We start from the raw sequence: 18845 nt of genomic DNA, 5'->3' as shown, positions 1-18845 counted from the left end.
AATTAGAGATGGGTTCTGCTTTAATGTACCTCAAATAAAAGAGTTTAATATACAGGTTTGTGGCTCTTGATTTCTTTTTATTAATTACCCTTGTAAACTTATGTTCACTGTTCTATTTTATAAATATAGGATTTGTATTAAATCTATATTCATTGAGATGAATCGAGAGTCGAGTATAAAAATCAATCCGAGAATCGGAATCGAACCAAGAGTCGAAATTAAACCGATTTAATAGCTCGCGAATCTAAATCGAATCGATAGCTTGTAAATCGAAATCGAATCAATTTGATAGCTTGTGAATCGAAATCGAATCGATCTGGAACATCTGAATCAATATACCCAGCCCTAGTATGCATCATTTTCAAGTCATTCATAGGACCTGAGTCAAATATTTCACTTATACCACGGTAACCACAGACATTGCTCTGGTGGTTATTTTAAGTCATTTGACAGGTTAGGTGTGAATTTATCGAAATATAATGCATACCTGTGGAACATTTTTCAACTAGTCAGAATAAAGAATTCAACAGCCAGTGTTATAACAGCAAACAAAGATACTGTGTTCGGTCCCCCACCAAAACACATGCTGATACAATGTATGGCTTGAGTGCGTTTTAAGTCGCTTCAGATAAAGTGTCTGTCAAATTCATAGATGTAATGTAAAAGCCAAATTTTAGTGCACAGATTTTGGGTAAAATGTAATTTTAATTTGCTTAAAACTAAATTTGTTCTGTATCCTTTTTATTAAAATAATCCTTAATATATTTATTAGGGCTGGGCATAGATTAATCTAGATTAATCTGATACAAAATAAAAGTATTTTTTTGCATAATATACGAGTTTGTGCTGTGTGTAAATATTATGTATATTTAACCACACACACACACATATATTTATATACATTTAAGAATGTTTTTTTAAATAAATACACACATACAGTACACACACACACACACACACAAATGTAAATGTTTTTAAATACATACATGAATTTGTGTGTATTTATATATACATAATAATTACACACAGCACAAACTCATATGTTATGCAAAAAATACTTTTATTTTGTATGAGATTAATCTAGATTAATCTATGCCCGGCCCTAACTGTGGGTTTACACCAGATGCGAGTTCAACGATTTGCGCGAGTACCACCCAAGTTAAAAATATTCAACTCGAGCGAAAAATTCACATGATACAAAGTTAAATCCCTTTTAGAGTAATCTAGAGCGAGCAACGCGATATGATTGCATGCTTCACGTTTGGTGTAAACCCACAGTTATATTTATATAATTATTATTTGTCACTTCATCTGCAACACTGATAGGATTTTTCTCTGTTATTGAGCTTATAGCAAATGGATGCACACTGCCTGCAGAAAAAAAATTAAATGGTCCCTAGCTTTTGAAAAGGTCCTATATGTGCCATTTTGGTACAAATATGTATACATTTAGAACATTTGAGTTACTAATTTGCACCATTTTGGTAGACATATGTACCTATAAGGTGTATGTTCTAAAAAATTTGGGTTGTTTCAGCCCATAGTTGGCTGTATTATGGACAAAGCTGACTGTTGGGTAATAAATAACCCTATGCTGGCTTGTTGCTATGCATTGAATTTGGGTTGAAATAAACTAAACTGTTGGGTTTGTCCATATTTCACTCAACTATATGGGTTAAAACCAAGGGGCAACCTTCCAGTCTCTCTGATGGGGCCAGTGCGGAGGTGATTTGAACTGCAGTTGGTGGTGTTGAACAGGCATTGTTGTCACTGGAGTCGAGCTGGGTGGGCATGGTTTTAGCACCCAGCCACCTCGGTTTCACCCACGTCCTGTCTCTAAACCCATTTTCGGAGATCCGTGGGTGATGCGCGGTGTCTTTTAACAGTCTATAGTTAAAACCCAACATTTTTAGAGTGTGCTGGTATCAGGTCTTTGTGATGTGGGGACCGCCCCCAGTAACATCTACTGTAGAGACCATTTTTATTTTGACAGTGTATAAAATTTGATCAGAATGTGAAATGTTATTGGATGTTGAATCATGCAAACAAAATAAATGAACCTAAATGTTGAAACTGTTTCTTTTAGCATACTCTGAGGAGCAGTGCTTAAAAGGTTCAGTAAACACATGTGATGACTGCATCAAATCTGGACCTGGCTGTGCCTGGTGTACAGACTTGGTAAGTTGTGCTTTAAAAAGCAGTAGATACTACAGTGCAGATGTTATTTGAAGTGTTCGGTGAGACATTTTATTTTAATTCAGGGGATTATTTAAAGTTTTGACTTGTTCGAACCCTAACGTTTGTTTCCTCTTAACATTTCACTCCATCCTGTTTAAACCACAGAATTTCACCAAGACTGGAGAGCAGGAAGCAGTACGGTGCAACACTGTTAGTGAGCTTGAAGGAAAAGGATGCAAGGGTAGAATAGACCCTGTGAATGTCTTAAAGAAAATTGAAAACAAGCCCCTGGTTGCTGGTAATAAGCCAGTGCAAATCCGACCACAAAATATAGAGCTGAATCTTAGACCTGGTATGTTTCATACTTAGAAACAAAACTTGTGAAACAAAACTAAACTGTGCACTGGATATATGCTTGTTTGTTTTTAAAGAATGTTGGATGTGTTGCGTTCTCAGGGAAACCCCATACATTTCAGCTGGAATTTAAACAAGCAGAAGGCTATCCAGTGGATCTTTACTACCTGATGGATCTCTCCTACTCTATGAAAGATGATCTGGAGAATGTTAAAAAATTGGGATTATTTTTACTCGAAGAGCTTAAAAAAATCACTGGCAATGCCAGAATAGGTGAGAATGTTTAAAAATGTGTGGCCTGCCCCTTTTAAGTCTCAATGAGCATAATATAAAATAACAAGGATTTACAACAATATATATTGTTTTAAATAGTCACAAATTCAAACCAGTTCAAAGTACCAAAGCAAAAATTATTTATACTGTTTAAATAAAACTACGAATTGAGTAAAATATTGTCTAAATATTTTTCAAATTTTGTTCAAATACACTGTCAGAAAAAGTACAAAACTGTACCTTTTCTGTCCCTGTCAAATGTTTCTGTTTTGTTTCTTTTTTATGGGTATACAACACATTGAAATGTTTTTCTACATTTTGTGGACATTATAATACCCCACGAACATATTGTGTACCAGTTACAGTAAATGTTTAACATTAAATAAATGTTTAACTGTACCTTTAAAATGTACACAATATACAGTAGGTACAGAAATTAACTCAAACATGTATTATGTTTGTATACCTGTATAGTACAAAACTAAACCATATAGGGTACCACCCCAGTGACAATGTAGTTGTACATTTATATCAAAATAAAATAAAAAATAAAGACCTTTTACTTTATTGTGTATTTCTGGGTCTACAGGTTTTGGTTCATTTGTCGACAAGACACTTCTTCCATTTACGGACACCAATGAAGCAAAGCTCCAAAGCCCTTGTCCAGACAAAAATGTACGTTGTCAGCCAGCATTTGGCTTTCAGCATGTCCTTCCTTTGACCTCTGATGGGGAAAAATTTAAAGAAATGGTGGCCAGGCAGGACATATCCGGAAACCTGGACCCTCCAGAGGGAAGCCTGGATGCCATTATGCAAGCTGCCGTTTGTGTGGTAAGACTTTCTGAATGCTTATATAAACCCTGCACCTGTACAAAAGTTCTTATTGCTTTATTACATGTCTGTTTTAACTAGGGGTGTGGCGAGATCTCGTGAGATTAAAATGTCATGAGATTTCTCGTGATATCAGCATAAAGACTTTTACTGTGTGTAAAAAACAAGTGAAATTACAACAAAAATAATGCAATAACATATATTTTAAAAATACAATTCTAAAAATGTAAATGTTTCCCAAAAGTAATAATGTAAACATGAAGCCACAAGTCTCAAGAAGTTGTGATCCAAATTTCAAGTTAAAATCACAAAAAAATTAGGTTTGTGTCACACTTTTAGTGGTTTTACCAACAACGGGCACTAGGGGTCAATAGTTTGCTGCATACTCTTGTCACAAATTAATAAACTACTAAAGGTTTTAAATTATGAAAACTACATTCTAAGAGCTTTCCAGTGATACAAAAATTTGTCAACATTTTTGTATATTTATAATAGGATATAGTGTTATAATTAAATAATAATTAATATGCATTCCTATAGGGGGAGGACATGTTACAAAAAAACTGTCACTACATTATTTCTATCATCAGATCACCTTGAAATATAAAAACTACACTCTTAAGAGCTTTCTCGTGATATGTAGTTTGTCAGGATTTTTTAGGTTTAGAGTAGGGGTTTAGTGTTATAAATATGTAAAACAAATTTGTCTAGGTTTAGAACAAGGTATTAGTGCTATACATATGTAAAAACAAATTGGGTCCACCTGTGGACCCGTGGCATTTTAGAAAATGGCTCTCACTATGTCATTCCTTTACCAAAATGGTGATGATAATTGAAACCTACACTCTTAGAGCTTTCAAACGATATATAGACCAGTTCAAATGATGTAAACAACACTGGTCCAGAAACACTTCTTGTTACAGTTTGTGATAGTTATTTTTTTATTTCACATATATTATTATCTTTAAGATGTTTGTTTAACTTCAGTTAATTCAGGTTTATATGTTCTGTTGGTTTATTTTATCCCAACGTTTATCTAGTGTTAAAAAACGGAAACAGGAAGTGCTTCTGGACCAGTGTTGTTTACATCTTTTGAAATGGTCTATAGTTTTTCATGATTAGATAAAAATTCACATGCAAAAAACTGAAGTAAACGTAGGCGTCCAGCTGAGGACGCCTTCTAGAGGCTTAGACCTTTCCAAAGATACAAAGTTTGTCGTAATAGATAAAAATTTACAAGCAAAATATTGAAGTAAAGTCAGGTGTCCCACTTAAGGGAAGTGCCAGTTAAGGGTTAACATTAAACAATGTGTTTACTTGGTTTTGATACTTTATTTGAAGCAATTATTAGTGTATTATCATTATTATATCTATATGTCGTGGAGTAAGTCTCGGCACACCCCTAGTTTTTACAAATAAATTACAAAACTCTTAAAAAATAGCTCAATGTACAAACTGTAGCTCAATACAGTTGTCACCTCACCTTTTAGCTCTTAAAAGGCGGAGTGCACAATGTTTGAAAGCCAATGTTGATATCTGAAATCACCTAAACAAACACGCCCCTACCCCAATAGAATCTGGACCTTCTTTTAAAAGACCCGCACCACACATACGCAACCCGGCAAGGATATCGGTTAGTAGACATGCTCCTTACTGCTGATTGACTATAAGTGTGTTTTGGTAGTCGGCCCGTCTCCTTTTCCAAAGCGTTTTTCAAACATTGGGCACTCCGCCTTTAATCCTGTTCTATACACACCGTTCAGTAATTTACAGGAGTGACAACTTTGACAAACGTAGTCAACCAATTTGTAAAAGAAATTAACTCATACTGTCATGCTGTAGAAAGTTTCTTACTCATTTTAGTTCTTAAGTCATTTTTAGACAGACCTTTTGAAAGTAAAGCCCTTTACAGCCAAGAGTGATACAAACATTTGATGTCAATTTTATGATGTCTTAGATAATAGTAATCTAACATATCTAATAGGATGAGATTGGCTGGGGAAATAGCACTCGGCTGCTGGTGGTGGCCACAGATGATGGCTTTCATATGGCAGGGGACGGAAAACTTGCCGCCATTTTGGAACCAAACCAAGAAACTTGTCAGCTGGTCAACCAGAAGTACAGCAAAAGCAACATCTGGGTATGACTTATATTTGAAAAGTAAAGTTTGGGCATATTAAATATAAATGAAACACTGGCACTTTCTGTTTTACTTATTTACTAAGATCATGTTGAAAATCTGTTTTCAGGATTACCCATCTGTTGGTCAGATAGCTCGTAAACTGGAAGAGAAAAATATACAACCGATTTTTGCCGTCACCAAGAATATGGAAAGTGTGTACACAGTAAGTAAAATGCTTTTGTAGTTCAGTCGGTAAAGGATTGCATTAGCCAAAGGTCATGGGTTTGATCCCAAGGAGCACATATACTGATAAAATCTTTGCTATGCACTGTCCCTTTAAATTAAAGCTTCTTTTATAAATGCATACAAAACTTTATTTTATATTGTGCTTAATATCGCATAATATGGGCATTGTAAATATGTTGTATATGTTAAATAAAAAATAGGTTAGATTAGTTGGAGGCAGGGGATGTTTATTAAGGCTATAAAAATGACTTCCTTTACACAAACGCTGCTGTATTTTTATTAAAGGGCACCTATTATGCAAAATCCATTTTTACAAGGTGAACATAATGTTGTGTGTTGGCAGTGTGTGAACACAACCACCCTACGATGAGAAAAAATCCACCCGCTCTTTGTTCTTTTGCTCTAATTAGACATGCTGTTTTGATTCTCTCATTTATGTGAGGTCACATTTATGAATCCCGCCCACTAACAGTCCTGCATTAGGGGAGAACCGGGACAAAAGTAACACAGCGATTTTCTCCTGGTTACATTTGCATTTATTTCAAACTATGACAGCATCTTTAACACGCAATCCTTAAGAGCTGACAAATATTGCGTTATTTCATTACCATTTTGTGCGTGTAGATCCAGAAAGCTGTTTTTAACCATGATAAATAAACTCCTAAAGCGGTCTTTTTTTATAACACGTTGTGTTTCTCTTTCATGTTTTGCAAATGAAAATGCAATTTAATTATTTTTGAAAAGATAAATGACAAAATATGAAGAGTTTGGTTCCAAAACGCAATAAATCCATTTTGACAAATTTCGGTAAAAACGTGTTTTCTATACCAAGAAAGTGACAAGATGAAAACCAGTATTTTCTGTTACAAACTTTCACATAGCATCTTTAGGTTATAAAAACATATAAAATTCAAATCCATAACTTGATTTTCAAAGATTTATTATAAAAACGAATTCTTTTTTCCACAAAATGCAATAAATCCATGACAGTTTTTTATTTCAAAATGCTATAAATCTATTAAATCAATGTATAAATGTGCATTCATCTTTACCATTTTATATTTATTTAGTTGACTAGTGGTATACAATGATTAAAAAATAAACATTAATGGCATTAACCAAAACACTTACTTTGTTATATTAAGAACACAATGCTTTAGCATGAGAAGCTTGATGCTGTCTGGAGAACAAGCAACCGAGTGCCTCTCGCGGAAATTATTAGCTGTTGATGGCTTACGTTTCTTTCCCGTCACAGAAAACCATCACAGGTTTAGCGATGCTATTAAAGTATTATTTTGTTTTGTTTGTTGATCACGAAGTACAAAGTAGATGAGGAAAACTAGGACTCCGTGTTCTCAGCGCGCCGCCATGTTTGTTTACATTGCGTGAATGGTCCGCTGTAATATCAGAAATGGATTTATTGAATTCTGTAAAAAAGGAGCAGTGGCGTTTGTCGCATTTTGGGAAAAAAGGGAGAAAAGATGACAGAATATCACGGCGGGTATTGGATTTTGCGTAAAATTAATTATTTACTTTTAACTACTGACCTGATATAATACTGATTTTGGCAGTAACTCATTTTTTTCAAAAATGGCGTTTATTGCGTTTTGGAACCAAACTCTTCATATGTTTGCAGTTACATATTACCAAGGTCATAGTCATGGGAACTTAAATGTAAGTGAATAACCACATTACATTACTTGTGTTTGTTTACAGACATGATAACTTAATGGTAATAATGACAGTTTGGCCAAAACTTTTAACCTCATAGCAGTTCTATGTGCAAAAATAATTATGTACAGCCCTGCACATTCTGCGTACACCTAAGACTTATATTACATTTTGTAAAAAGGCCATAATAGGTGCCATTTAATAGCAGGGCTCTGAACCGGTTCAAGGAATGAAAACGAAAACCGGAAACGAACGAAATTTTAACAGGAACAAAAACGAAAACAAAATCAATTTTAATCGTTCTGAACAGAAACGTTTATTTAAAATTACCATTAACCGGTTAATAACGTTATTTTATTGTTTTCTTTAATATTGTACTTTATCAGTGACGAATCATGAATTAAACAGTACAACATGTGACTTTGACGCATCAAGCGTGAGTGACTTTGACACATAGCGTGAGTGAAATGCCCGCGCCGCAGTCATCGAGTCTCCGGCCCGATAGCATTTGTCTTAAATAACCACAAAGCTACCCATCAAATGTTCAGAGGTATGTTTAAGTTAAAACTTGCTTGGAAATATAAAGATGCAAACTGTAACTCAAAAAAGCCAGGGGACTTATACCACTGTCAATTACTTTTTAGATGGGTCGCCACCAAGAAATTCCTTTTCGTTATTATTTTTCTTACGACAAGCTGTCTTAACAAGTCTGTCTGCAATATTGAAGGATGTGGGGGAGAAGTACAGTAGCCGGGAATCACTGAAGTAACTTACAGAGGCACATTTAACGTAAACATCCAGCAGAGTATGCTGCGGTTTCAACCAGTAAAAGACCGCCATAAAACGGGATGTTTTTTTCAGCTGTTTATACTTAAAATTAATGCAGGTATTTCTTTTGTGGTTTTAACAATTAATGAAATGTTGAAGTTTAGTTATATCATGTTATGTTATTATTTTTGTGTGAAAATACGTCTGTATGCATGCATTTGTTAAAGTATAGCCTGAATTAAAATAACGTTATTAACCGGTATTTTTTCTAGGTAAACCGTTTTCGGAACGTAAATGTTCAATGAGGAACGCAAAAACGGAAACGTTAAAATATCGATTCTGCTCGGAGTGAAACGATTGCTAATTTTTTTCGTTTTTAAGCCCTGTTTAATAGTATGTGATAGTATATTCAAATAATTAATACAATGGTGTATCTGATCATAATTATATTTTCTGTAAAAGGAGCTCAGTAAACTGATCCCCAAGTCGGCTGTCGGTGTGCTTTCTGCAGACTCAAGCAATGTCGTCAATATAATTGTGGAAGCATACAATGTAAGTAAGAAACAATATAGTATTATTTCAAGCCTCATAAGTCAAAGCATACCCTTTTTAACTTGACTTTTTTTGGGGGGGGGGTAAACAGAAGTTAACCAAAAAAGTGATTATGGCTTATGATTCTTTGCCAAACTCCATATCGGTGAAATTCACATCAAACTGTGCTGGTGGGGGAAAGCCCAGCGACAGTGGGATTTGTGAAAATGTGAATATAAAACAGAAGGTGAGTACACACTTTATATGCTTAGTAAAGTACAGAATGATGTGTGAAGAATACTGATTTCAACAGAAATGTGGATACCTTACTTGTTGGACATTGTGGAGATTCAAACTACACAACTAAAAAATAAGGAAGTAGGGGTGTGCGGGGCACAAACTAATGTGGGGTTAGTTGTATCATGGACCATTTACATTGTTGCACAGAGTTGAGTGATTTGTTTTTCTGGTATTGTTTTCACGAGGCCAAAAGGCAGCCCGCCGCAAATTTATGGAAAGGTATAATGTTTTTCCAGAGAGTTATTTATGAACGAGTGTTTTGGTGGCATGCAAGTACATTTTTTCATCATATGTTTTTATCGGTTTCCGAGTTAGGTGTGTAAGATACCAAAACCAATGTCATCTTAATCAGTGTCTTGTTGACTAAAACATAGCATCGTTTTGAAATATGTTTGCCAATCTTAGCACCTTTTTTGGTGGGCTTGAAAATATTTTGAGCCAGCGGGGCTACTTAGCCTTTCGCCGAGCCCCGCCCCCCTTAGTTACTGTTGCTACTTCCGACAAACAAATGACCAGCACGACAGATTGCCATGACGGAAAGCTGTATACCCGTGCGTGTCAGTGACCTTTTTTGGAGCAATACCTCCGCGATATCCTCCAGATCGAGGCAAACTGGGTTACAGTATGCAGTAGAGGGATATATTCAAAATATAAAAATACGCAATGAAGGAGACACGACTACTATCAAGGCTAATGCTTACCGGTCTCAAGCAAAAAATTAGAAACCACATGAACTGTAACTCAAATGCAACCAGCACAGCCTTGTGGACCACTCATGCTTTTGCACTGCACGGGTAATTCCTCTTTCATATAGTATGGCGTATTAATGTCTATTGTGAGTAGCTATTTTGTTAAAATACAAGTGTATGTTAGCTTGCTAAACCTACATGTGCTTCAAAGCCATTCAAAGCTAACTAACATTTCTCTGTTGTTTTGAGAATAGCCGTTTGGAGAATCATGATGTTTTATTTCCTTTGGTGATTACCAGAATTTACAAATAGGAAATTGCTTTGGCTTAAAAGTTGCAGAACAGATAATATAATAAATAAAATATATAATATAATAGAATTACAAAGCATTTACGGGATTGGGAAACTCAGGGGTAGGTTTTCCGTTCATAAAATGCTACATGAAAGATAAAAACAAATTATTTAAAGTTGATTGTTAGGGCGCTATGTTCGACTTTGTCGTAAACTGACGAAAAATAAGGTTGGGGAGCTGGATGTCCCAACACAACAGCAGCTAATGTAGCTAGCGTTAGCTAACATGTTAAAGCAACATTATGTAGTTTCCATGTAAAAATGACTTACAGCTCCCCCATGTGGTTGAAAAGCGCAACAGTGCCTGGTATCAGACACTCTTCTGCAGGCAGGGGGAGGGGCGGGGCTGTGTTTCCTACCCTCCACTGCCACTTTTAAAGTGTGCTTGTAGCAGCTAGGAGGCTGCTCAGGTTGCAACGACAGTACAATTTGTCCAGTTAAAAGTTGTTCTATCACTGAAATAATTTTAGAGACATTATTTAAAGGTAAAAAAAAACTACATAGTGTTGCTTTAACTAATGTTGGCTAAAGAAGTCATTAAACTTAGCTTAGAGAGTAGGTTAACATTCTGGCAATTATATTCATGGTAATCATTACTTTGGTCCAATTTGTGTTTTTGCCTCTAGTTAGTAGATCTAGACAACACTGTAACTAGTTAGCTGTAAGCCTTACCTTTGAGCAGACGTATTTATGCTTGGTAAATGTTTAACACGTGTTTTATCTATTTTATGCACCGCTCACGTTGTGTTTTCGGCTTTGGTAATGGAAAGAACACAACTCCTCCCCATACAATCTCTCGGGGTAACTTATCTAGTGTCCGATTTACAAACGCCGCGGGCATTAATGTTTGTCGGACGTCCTCGCATAGTAACGGTTGCTGTGATGTGTGATTGGACAATGGCCGTTTTGGGGGAGGGGCCGGCGAAAGGTCAATTGTAACGCTGTGTTACAACTAAACCCCTCAGCACTTACGATATGAAAACCGCTAACGTTAGCATAATTCTTGTAGTTGTTTTTAATAGGCTACACACTAATGATTGCTGGCTGCCAACAAAATAAATGTGCCTGTCTTATCAAAAATCGTGTGTCAAATTTATTTTTGTTCATATCTTTAATATTGATTGAATAAGGTCACGCCAACGATTAAAATTCTAATGAAATTAACGGCAAAAATCAGAATTTGATTTTGAGACTTTTTTCCTGCTTTTTCTTACATATTTAGACATTTGTATCCATTTATAATTAAACTATGGTTAGATGAGGAATGAATATTGTAAATACTATTCTATTATAGATAGATATATAAACAAATAGTATTGAAATATATAGACAAAACAGTATGAAATATTTGCCTGCAAACTTAATTTTAGCAAGTGTTACAACTAAACCCCTGTCTGCTACAATTAGCCCCACCTATGGGGTAAGTTGTAACATTTGCACTTCTGTCACGTTTGGTGTAATTGTCCAAGAATGGTAAGTAATAGAAATAAACTTTAAATGTTAATTTGTAGCAGAGATGTGTGTGTTGCTTGTGTAAAAATATAATTAATCAAACTCAAATGTCTTTTAATGATTGAGCCAAAACCAAAAAGGTTGTGCCCTGCTCTCCCCTACTGATTTGTAGGAAATATCTTGTTACTATTTCTGTAATGTCAACTAGATGTGCCCATGCCACAATGTACAAAAATTAGGCAGAAAATATGTTTGAAGTATGTTACTAAGATCATGTTAAAAAACTGTTTTCAGGATTACCAATCTGTTGGTCAGATAGCCTGTAAATTTACACTAAAAATGTACTCAGTTGTGTATTGCGACAGCTCCGTTGCCAGTTTTATGGTTGCCTAAATGAGACTGCAGTGGCTCAAATTTGCAAATGTAAAAATAAGCAAATAAACTTGTGCTTTTCATCATCATTTGTGCTCCTGTATTTGGCTGACAACTTGAGGGGGACATGGAAAAACCTCTCCAATATTTTGAATTCAGACCTAGGTACCAAGTTCAACAGCTGGAAATGAATGTTACATACAATTCCTTTAAGCATCTTTTTAATTTGAAACTCTACGTGCAGAGATCTAGTTTGTGCTGTATGTCTCTCTTGACATATCATATCATATTAATTTAAGAATTCATGTTAATATTTTCATATTAACAAATCAATCTTACCACAATCTGTACAGGTGGTTTTTGATGTGACAGTGACAGCAGAGAAATGTATGGAGAATCAGATCTTCTTTATTGGGCCGTTGGGCTTTAATGAAAAACTAAAGGTAACCGTTTCAACTCAATGCAAGTGTGAATGTAAAGATTCAAACGAAGATCATCCCTACTGCGAAAATCATGGCAAAGTGGTCTGTGGCAGCTGCAAGTACGAAATAATTTCATGATTATTTATGCTTTATTTCATGCCCATTTCATCTCTCTAACATGAACGTCCTCCGCATGTCCACAGGTGTAATGCTGGTTTCCTAGGCCAGAGATGTGAGTGTGAACTAGGCAAAAAAAACGAGGAAACGCTAAGAGCGCAGTGCCGGAAAGACAATGCGACATTGGAGTGCGAAGGAAAAGGGGAATGTGTATGCGGACGCTGCCAATGTCACCTCACACAGGGCAACAGCCAATACTATGGCGAGTTCTGTCAATGCGACGATGAACATTGCGAAAAAAGCAACAATGTACAGTGTGCAGGTAATGTACAGGGATGGACACATATGTGACCGTAGGCTAAAGATGCTCATTTCACTTATTCAGGGTTTCCGCGGAGTCATAAAACGTCTTAAATTTAATAATGAAAATTTTAGGCCATAAAAAGTCATAAAAACATCCGGATTTTCCATACAAGGTCATAAATTACATTTAGCCACGTCTTAAATTTATATACTCGTTCATTCATTGTTGCCTTTCCCCACAAAAATGCGCTGGCGGCGGCATTCACTCGTTTTGCCTGTTGTAATTCTGTCTGAGGAATCTGGGTGGGATTCCAGGACTACAAGGTCCATGCGGCAGTGCAGCAAACAGACTTGTCGGAAGTACTTCAGAAACCCGCGGTCCGGCGCGAACTCCGAACTCTCAAGGGTCAGCTTAGTTTGACTGAAATCTCCGGGTCTATCACAATGGGAAAGTGTACATTTAACAAGCTATGGCTCAAAGACGGTGCGTTTAGTAGTTGGCTCAAGCCCGTAGCAAACAATCGGTATCAAGCCTATTGCACACTGTGTAAGAAGGCGCTGGGGCTGTCTAGTTTAGGCATAAAAGCGATCGCATGCAAAGTCAGAAAAACATAAAGTTGCTGTAAAAGGTCTTCAGCGGGTGCAGGCGATCAGTCAGTTTTGTTCAGCTCCGTTACTACCCGGTCCAAGTACAGCACTGGGTTCCGTTTGTCTCCGTTTGTCTTCGTCTCGGCAAATCGGGGTCAAAGATGGCCCAGCTCCTTTCAAAATCAAACGCCCTCAGACGGGCAAGCAAGGAAAAATTTGCTAAGCTGAAAAAAGTTGAGGGGGAGATAACCATTAAAGGGGACGAACTGAGAAAAATGTAGACAAGCACTAACTGACTTGTTACTTTAAAATAATTTTTAATTTACAATTGTTAAGTGTTGTTCCTGTGTTCTTGATGCTTAAGAAAAGGGAGCCTTCTATTTGTTATTCTTAAGAAAGTGGAACCTTTACTAATAAACTTGTTACTAATTTTAATGAAAGTTAAAAAAATATTAAGACTTTTGAAAGGAATTTTAATGTTATTTTTCGTTATTCGTGTAGGTCATAAATTTAAATCATAATGGTCATAAAAAGGTCTTTAAAAAGTCTTAAATTTGACTGACTAAATCCTGCAGAAACCCTGCTTATTGATTTCTTTACATTATCTATGATGATTTTATGTAAAAAACAGTAACTTATTTGAAACACGTATTTGAGGTTTTTGTTTCTCAATATGTGCTTGTGTCATGGGTGTTCACTATTGTCAGGTAATGGGCGATGCAGATGTGGTAAATGTGAGTGTTATGAAGGCTATGAAGGAACGGCATGCGACTGTCCGAAATCTGATGAAGTTTGTAAGAAAGATGGCACCGTGTGTTACGGACGTGGTAAATGTGTATGTAACGAGTGTCAATGTCAGAGATCATACAGGAAGCCATTCTGCAAAGAATGTCCTACTTGTCAACGTCCATGTCAACAATCAGGGTAAGAAAACATCACACGACTTCATACAACCATTACTTACTATGTGATTAGATGGATTTTTACAATTATAACAAGTACTTGTCTGTGTTTACTATGAGTTTAACTTGCAATCCCTGTCTTGCCTTTTTCAGGGAGTTGTGTTGAATGTTTGGCCTTTGGAACCGGTCCATTGGAAAAGAATTGCTCAGCATCCTGTACTCATCTTAAAGTCAAAACGGTTGATAAATTGCTTAAGAGCGATTGTCGTGTTAAAGATAAAGAAGGATGCTGGATGTCATTTACAATGACTGAGCAAGAAGGATTTGACAAGTACACCATCAATGTGCTAGAAAAGAGAGGTACAGACTCCAGAGATTTTTTGGTTTCTGGTTCTTGGGATTGTAAATCAGATTACTTAATTTCACCTTCATGTTTCTTGTAATAGAGTGTCCTGAGGGGCCAAATATAGCAGCCATTGTAGGAGGATCTCTGGCCGGCGTAGCTTTGATCGGACTCCTGATTCTCCTCATTGTAAAGGCGTGCCTTTATGCAAGTGACCTTAAAGAATGGAGAAGATTTGAAAAAGACAGGAAACAAGAAAGATTTGCTGTGAGTTATGTTTCCTCTATGCATAAATATTAGTTTTTACCCTTGAAATTTAACCCTAAAAAGTCCTTTGGGGTCAATCTTACCCCAAGCCAGTTTTCTTTAGTTAAAAAACATGGTTCCTTCTTCTCAGTGGAATAAGATTTTGTGACTTTTCTACACTATCTGGCAATATTCATATAAAAAAATCTGGGCTTGATTCGATCATTCTAAAGATGTGTAAAAATGTACCAAAAGAGGCCCTACGAGGGTAAAAATGAGCCCAATTGAAATGAATAGGAAATGCAAAAAAAAAAATTGTCAAAAAAAATTAATGCATCTAGAATAAATCTGAAAATTTCAAAACAGAAAAGTAGGCCTGGTTCTAGAGCACAAATGCAATATCGAAAGACATGCTCAATCACACCAACACACAAAGGTATGACTGCCACAGAGAGCATTTTGTACAGAATTTGGCAAAAAAAGCCACAGATCCAAAACAAAGATGTAAATTGGTGGGCTCTAATGCTCACACATGCGCACACACACACAAAGTCACAGTAAAACTTACACACACCTAAAGACACATGCATGTGCACCCACGTACACACGCGCATGCACACAGACGTACATTCAGTTAAACTTCTGTGGTATTTTGTAACAACATACATTTCAAAATGCATCAAAAACTACAAAAAGTTCTACTATTTGAAATAATATTTATTTTTAATGTCCTTTCTAATGTTTATATAAACATAAATTCACAAAATGTATCACTAAAGTAGTGATTTGAGCAGTTGGCCACATCCAGTGAAATGAATGGGTCTCTATGGGCCTTTGCTGGTCGAAATGATTTCCTATGCTGTAATTTTTTTATGTTTTTTCTCCAGATGACCAAATTTAACACATAACATCTAGATCCATATCTTTAAAAAATGTAATTCAAATTTAGATCATAATTTCTGTGAAATTTTATACAAATTTGATATTTTACAAGCAAGCTAATGGTGTAGTTGAGGAATTTAGTGGGAAACAGGTACAAAAGTACTTCATATCTCCCAAAACACAGCATTAATGTATAGATGGGAAGTAAACAAAAAAATGATATATTATTTGTATAATTAAAAATGTATATATTTTTTGTAATCACTCTTTTAATTTCTGGGGTCATTTTTACCCCCAAGGAATTCTAACATATACAGGGAAATTGGGTCTTATGAGGGTTAATCAAACCTATTTGGGGGGTGAGTTGTACATGAGTGTAGAGCTGAAGCCTGATTGGCTTTTCATACGTCACTTTATTGTAATATATGCTTTCATTTCCCCACAGGGTTCCAATCCATTATTCAAGGATGCAACCACCACAGTCCAAAACCCAGTATTTTCAGGAGATTCTTAAGAAAACTTCTAACAATGAGTGGATGTCTATTAAATCATTGATGGACTTTCAGAAATTTCAAACGATGAGTGGATGTCTGATAAATCATCTATGAACTTCATTTAAAAAAAAATATTGTCTTTAACATGCATTGACCAAAGCGATCGCTGTATTTGTATGTCAAGTGTTAAATTAACACATTTGTTTAATTTTGAATCACATTTTTTTTTAATTCTTAAAGGCACAGTATGTAATTTTCGCCACTCGAATCCATCATACAAAAACAAAATCGCAGCCTGGTGATGCTACAGTATGAAGGAGTTATGGACGCTAGTTTTAGTCTTGATTTCCACTGCTGAAAAAATCAATTCAGACAAAAAAATCATATGCATGGATGATGCAATAAAATAAAGTTGTGTAACCGTTATGTTATAACGTAAGCAAACAGAGTGGCTTGATATGAACAACAATAGCATCTACTTCTGCACAGAACGATCAGCGTATGACATTCAATAGTAGTGCTTTTGGATTGCTCCCAGGGGCTATGTTGTCATACGCCAATCCGTCCTCGCTGCGCTCCATGAAGTCGAATACATGTATGATTTCTACCACAGTAAAAGTGGAAACCAAGCATAATATTTACATGGCATCATTAACAGGCGACCCTATGTACAGGAGAAGAATGCTTTTAACTCTTTCACCGCCGTTAATTCATCAATTAAGAGAAAACGCTTCCCTGCCAATGATGAGTTTTTCTGGCAATCTGTAATACCACTATTATCCACCAGGTGGATAATATCCGCAACTTATAAAACCCAGAAGTATCACCCTAGGGCAAACAGCTGTATGTCCTGTATGTTTTGAGAATCGCTCTGAATCTGATCTTTATCAAAAGTCTTTCAGAAAAATGGAATTCACAAAATTTTGTGTTTTTGATAAACCCATATTTGAGAGGTGATAAAAGAGAACTAATGAAGGTAGGATGAAACATTTTTTGTTGTTTGAAAGCAGACGGTCTGTTCTTTCATTTGATATATTGTATGTTTATATATTTAAAGAAGAACATTTTCTGGAAGCCATTAAACTTTTGTAAAAAAAATCATTAAAAATACTGGCGCTGGCTGGCAACTTAAAAAAAATGGTGGGGAAAAAGTTAAAAACTTTGAATTCTCTGGATTGAAAAAACATTTTGATAACTCATGGTGAACATAGGTTGGCGTTCGCTATATCTAACACAGACGTTTCAGAAACGGTAACAGAGCTGCGCTTGCTTTGCTTTGTAAGCTGTTTGTCTTAACCTGTTTTTATTCTTCATAAAGTCAAACTTATGTGAGTGTTTGTATAGTAGGGTAAAAATTCTTAAATATAAATAAAATTATTTAATCTATTATTTTGCATTATGTTTTTTATGTTACCACATTTTCAAGAGGATGGTTCTGGTCTTTGATGCAGTTGTAAGCATTGACCACGATCAACACCAAATACTGAATTCAACGTTTCAGAGTAAAAAGAATATCACATCATCACCTTGTTATCCGTTCAGTCCAGCACAGTATAGCATTATGCTATTCTAATTTTAGGCAAGCAGCATCTTATACACAAAACAAAGACAGAAATGTTAAGCCAGCGTGTTTCTATCGAGCCTGCAGAGCTAGAAGCGGTTGGGTTCATGAACATTACGATACATTACGTTTCTGGATTAAAACTAATCAAAGCTTTGAAAGGCCAAAAAAGACAAAAAAGAAGCCATTTGTCTGACGAGTAAAGCCTGAAGTATAGTAACGTTAATACACGTGAGTGTTGGCCACTGTGTTCGCACCGTCAGATTTGTGTACACACAGGCATAGTCAAATAAAATATTTTTTGCAAAGATGTGCGTGGACCGTGCTTAAGCCCTTGGTATAGTCAGTTATTTTGACAAAATCTGATCCAGAAAATGCAGATGACCAAGCTGATCAATCAACTTTACCAGCGCATCTTGAGCAGGACGTAACAGATTTGTAAGGTAAGGATAAAATAAAACATTAAAACCACGTCTGCATTTGTGATCGTAGAAACGACAAACAACAAAGTAGTGTTGTAGTTCTCGAGACCAGTCTCGGTCTCAAGACCACTTTTTAAAGGTCTTGGTCTCGTCTTGGAATCGACCGCATTTTTACTTGGTCTCGTCTCGGTCTCATACAAAGAGGACCGGTCAAGACCACAACTGATGGCACATTACAAATTTATTTGGCATATGATGTTGGCATTGTTTAAGCATTGTTTATGTTTCTCCCAATGTAAATTTTTCACATTTTATTACTAAAAACATCTGCATTGTGTGTTGTTAAGTTAATTGTTAAGTTGATTTCAGCTCTTTAGTGTTTGTTCACTTTTATTTGCTTATAGACAAAGATAAATTCCCACATATC

General features: G+C 35.8%; 1 protein-coding gene and 1 long non-coding RNA gene across 7 annotated transcripts in view; one reads left to right on the top strand and one right to left on the bottom strand.

Annotated features, from left to right (window-relative positions):
* itgb2 (integrin, beta 2) overlaps nucleotides 1-17824 on the top strand; it is a 28600-nt gene extending 10776 nt beyond the window's left edge. For all 4 annotated transcript variants that reach the window (XM_073854695.1, XM_073854698.1, XM_073854694.1 and 1 more), the window contains 14 exons: nucleotides 2087-2178; nucleotides 2344-2530; nucleotides 2635-2805; nucleotides 3395-3636; nucleotides 5621-5776; nucleotides 5886-5981; nucleotides 8906-8995; nucleotides 9087-9221; nucleotides 12492-12679; nucleotides 12764-12999; nucleotides 14276-14493; nucleotides 14626-14830; nucleotides 14917-15080; nucleotides 16387-17824. In XM_073854695.1, coding sequence (XP_073710796.1) covers nucleotides 2087-2178; nucleotides 2344-2530; nucleotides 2635-2805; nucleotides 3395-3636; nucleotides 5621-5776; nucleotides 5886-5981; nucleotides 8906-8995; nucleotides 9087-9221; nucleotides 12492-12679; nucleotides 12764-12999; nucleotides 14276-14493; nucleotides 14626-14830; nucleotides 14917-15080; nucleotides 16387-16455 — 2249 coding nt within the window. In that variant the 3' untranslated portion in view covers nucleotides 16456-17824. The remainder of the gene's footprint in view (nucleotides 1-2086; nucleotides 2179-2343; nucleotides 2531-2634; nucleotides 2806-3394; nucleotides 3637-5620; nucleotides 5777-5885; nucleotides 5982-8905; nucleotides 8996-9086; nucleotides 9222-12491; nucleotides 12680-12763; nucleotides 13000-14275; nucleotides 14494-14625; nucleotides 14831-14916; nucleotides 15081-16386) is intronic.
* LOC129451578 (uncharacterized) overlaps nucleotides 1-18845 on the bottom strand; it is a 119262-nt gene that overhangs the window by 77948 nt on the left and 22469 nt on the right. For 2 of the 3 annotated variants that reach the window (XR_008646814.2, XR_008646813.2), the window contains exon 4: nucleotides 14894-15029. The exons of the other annotated variant lie outside the window; for it this stretch is intronic. This is a non-coding gene — a long non-coding RNA (uncharacterized lncRNA). Of the gene's footprint in view, nucleotides 1-14893; nucleotides 15030-18845 lie in introns of those variants that run through there. 3 annotated transcript variants of the gene reach the window in all.

Source organism: Misgurnus anguillicaudatus, chromosome 17 (genome assembly GCF_027580225.2).
Source record: "Misgurnus anguillicaudatus chromosome 17, ASM2758022v2, whole genome shotgun sequence".
Lineage (NCBI taxonomy): Eukaryota > Metazoa > Chordata > Actinopteri > Cypriniformes > Cobitidae > Misgurnus > Misgurnus anguillicaudatus.
The sequence above is the reverse complement of the archived record's forward strand: the minus strand, read 5'-3'. Positions and strand labels throughout refer to the sequence as shown.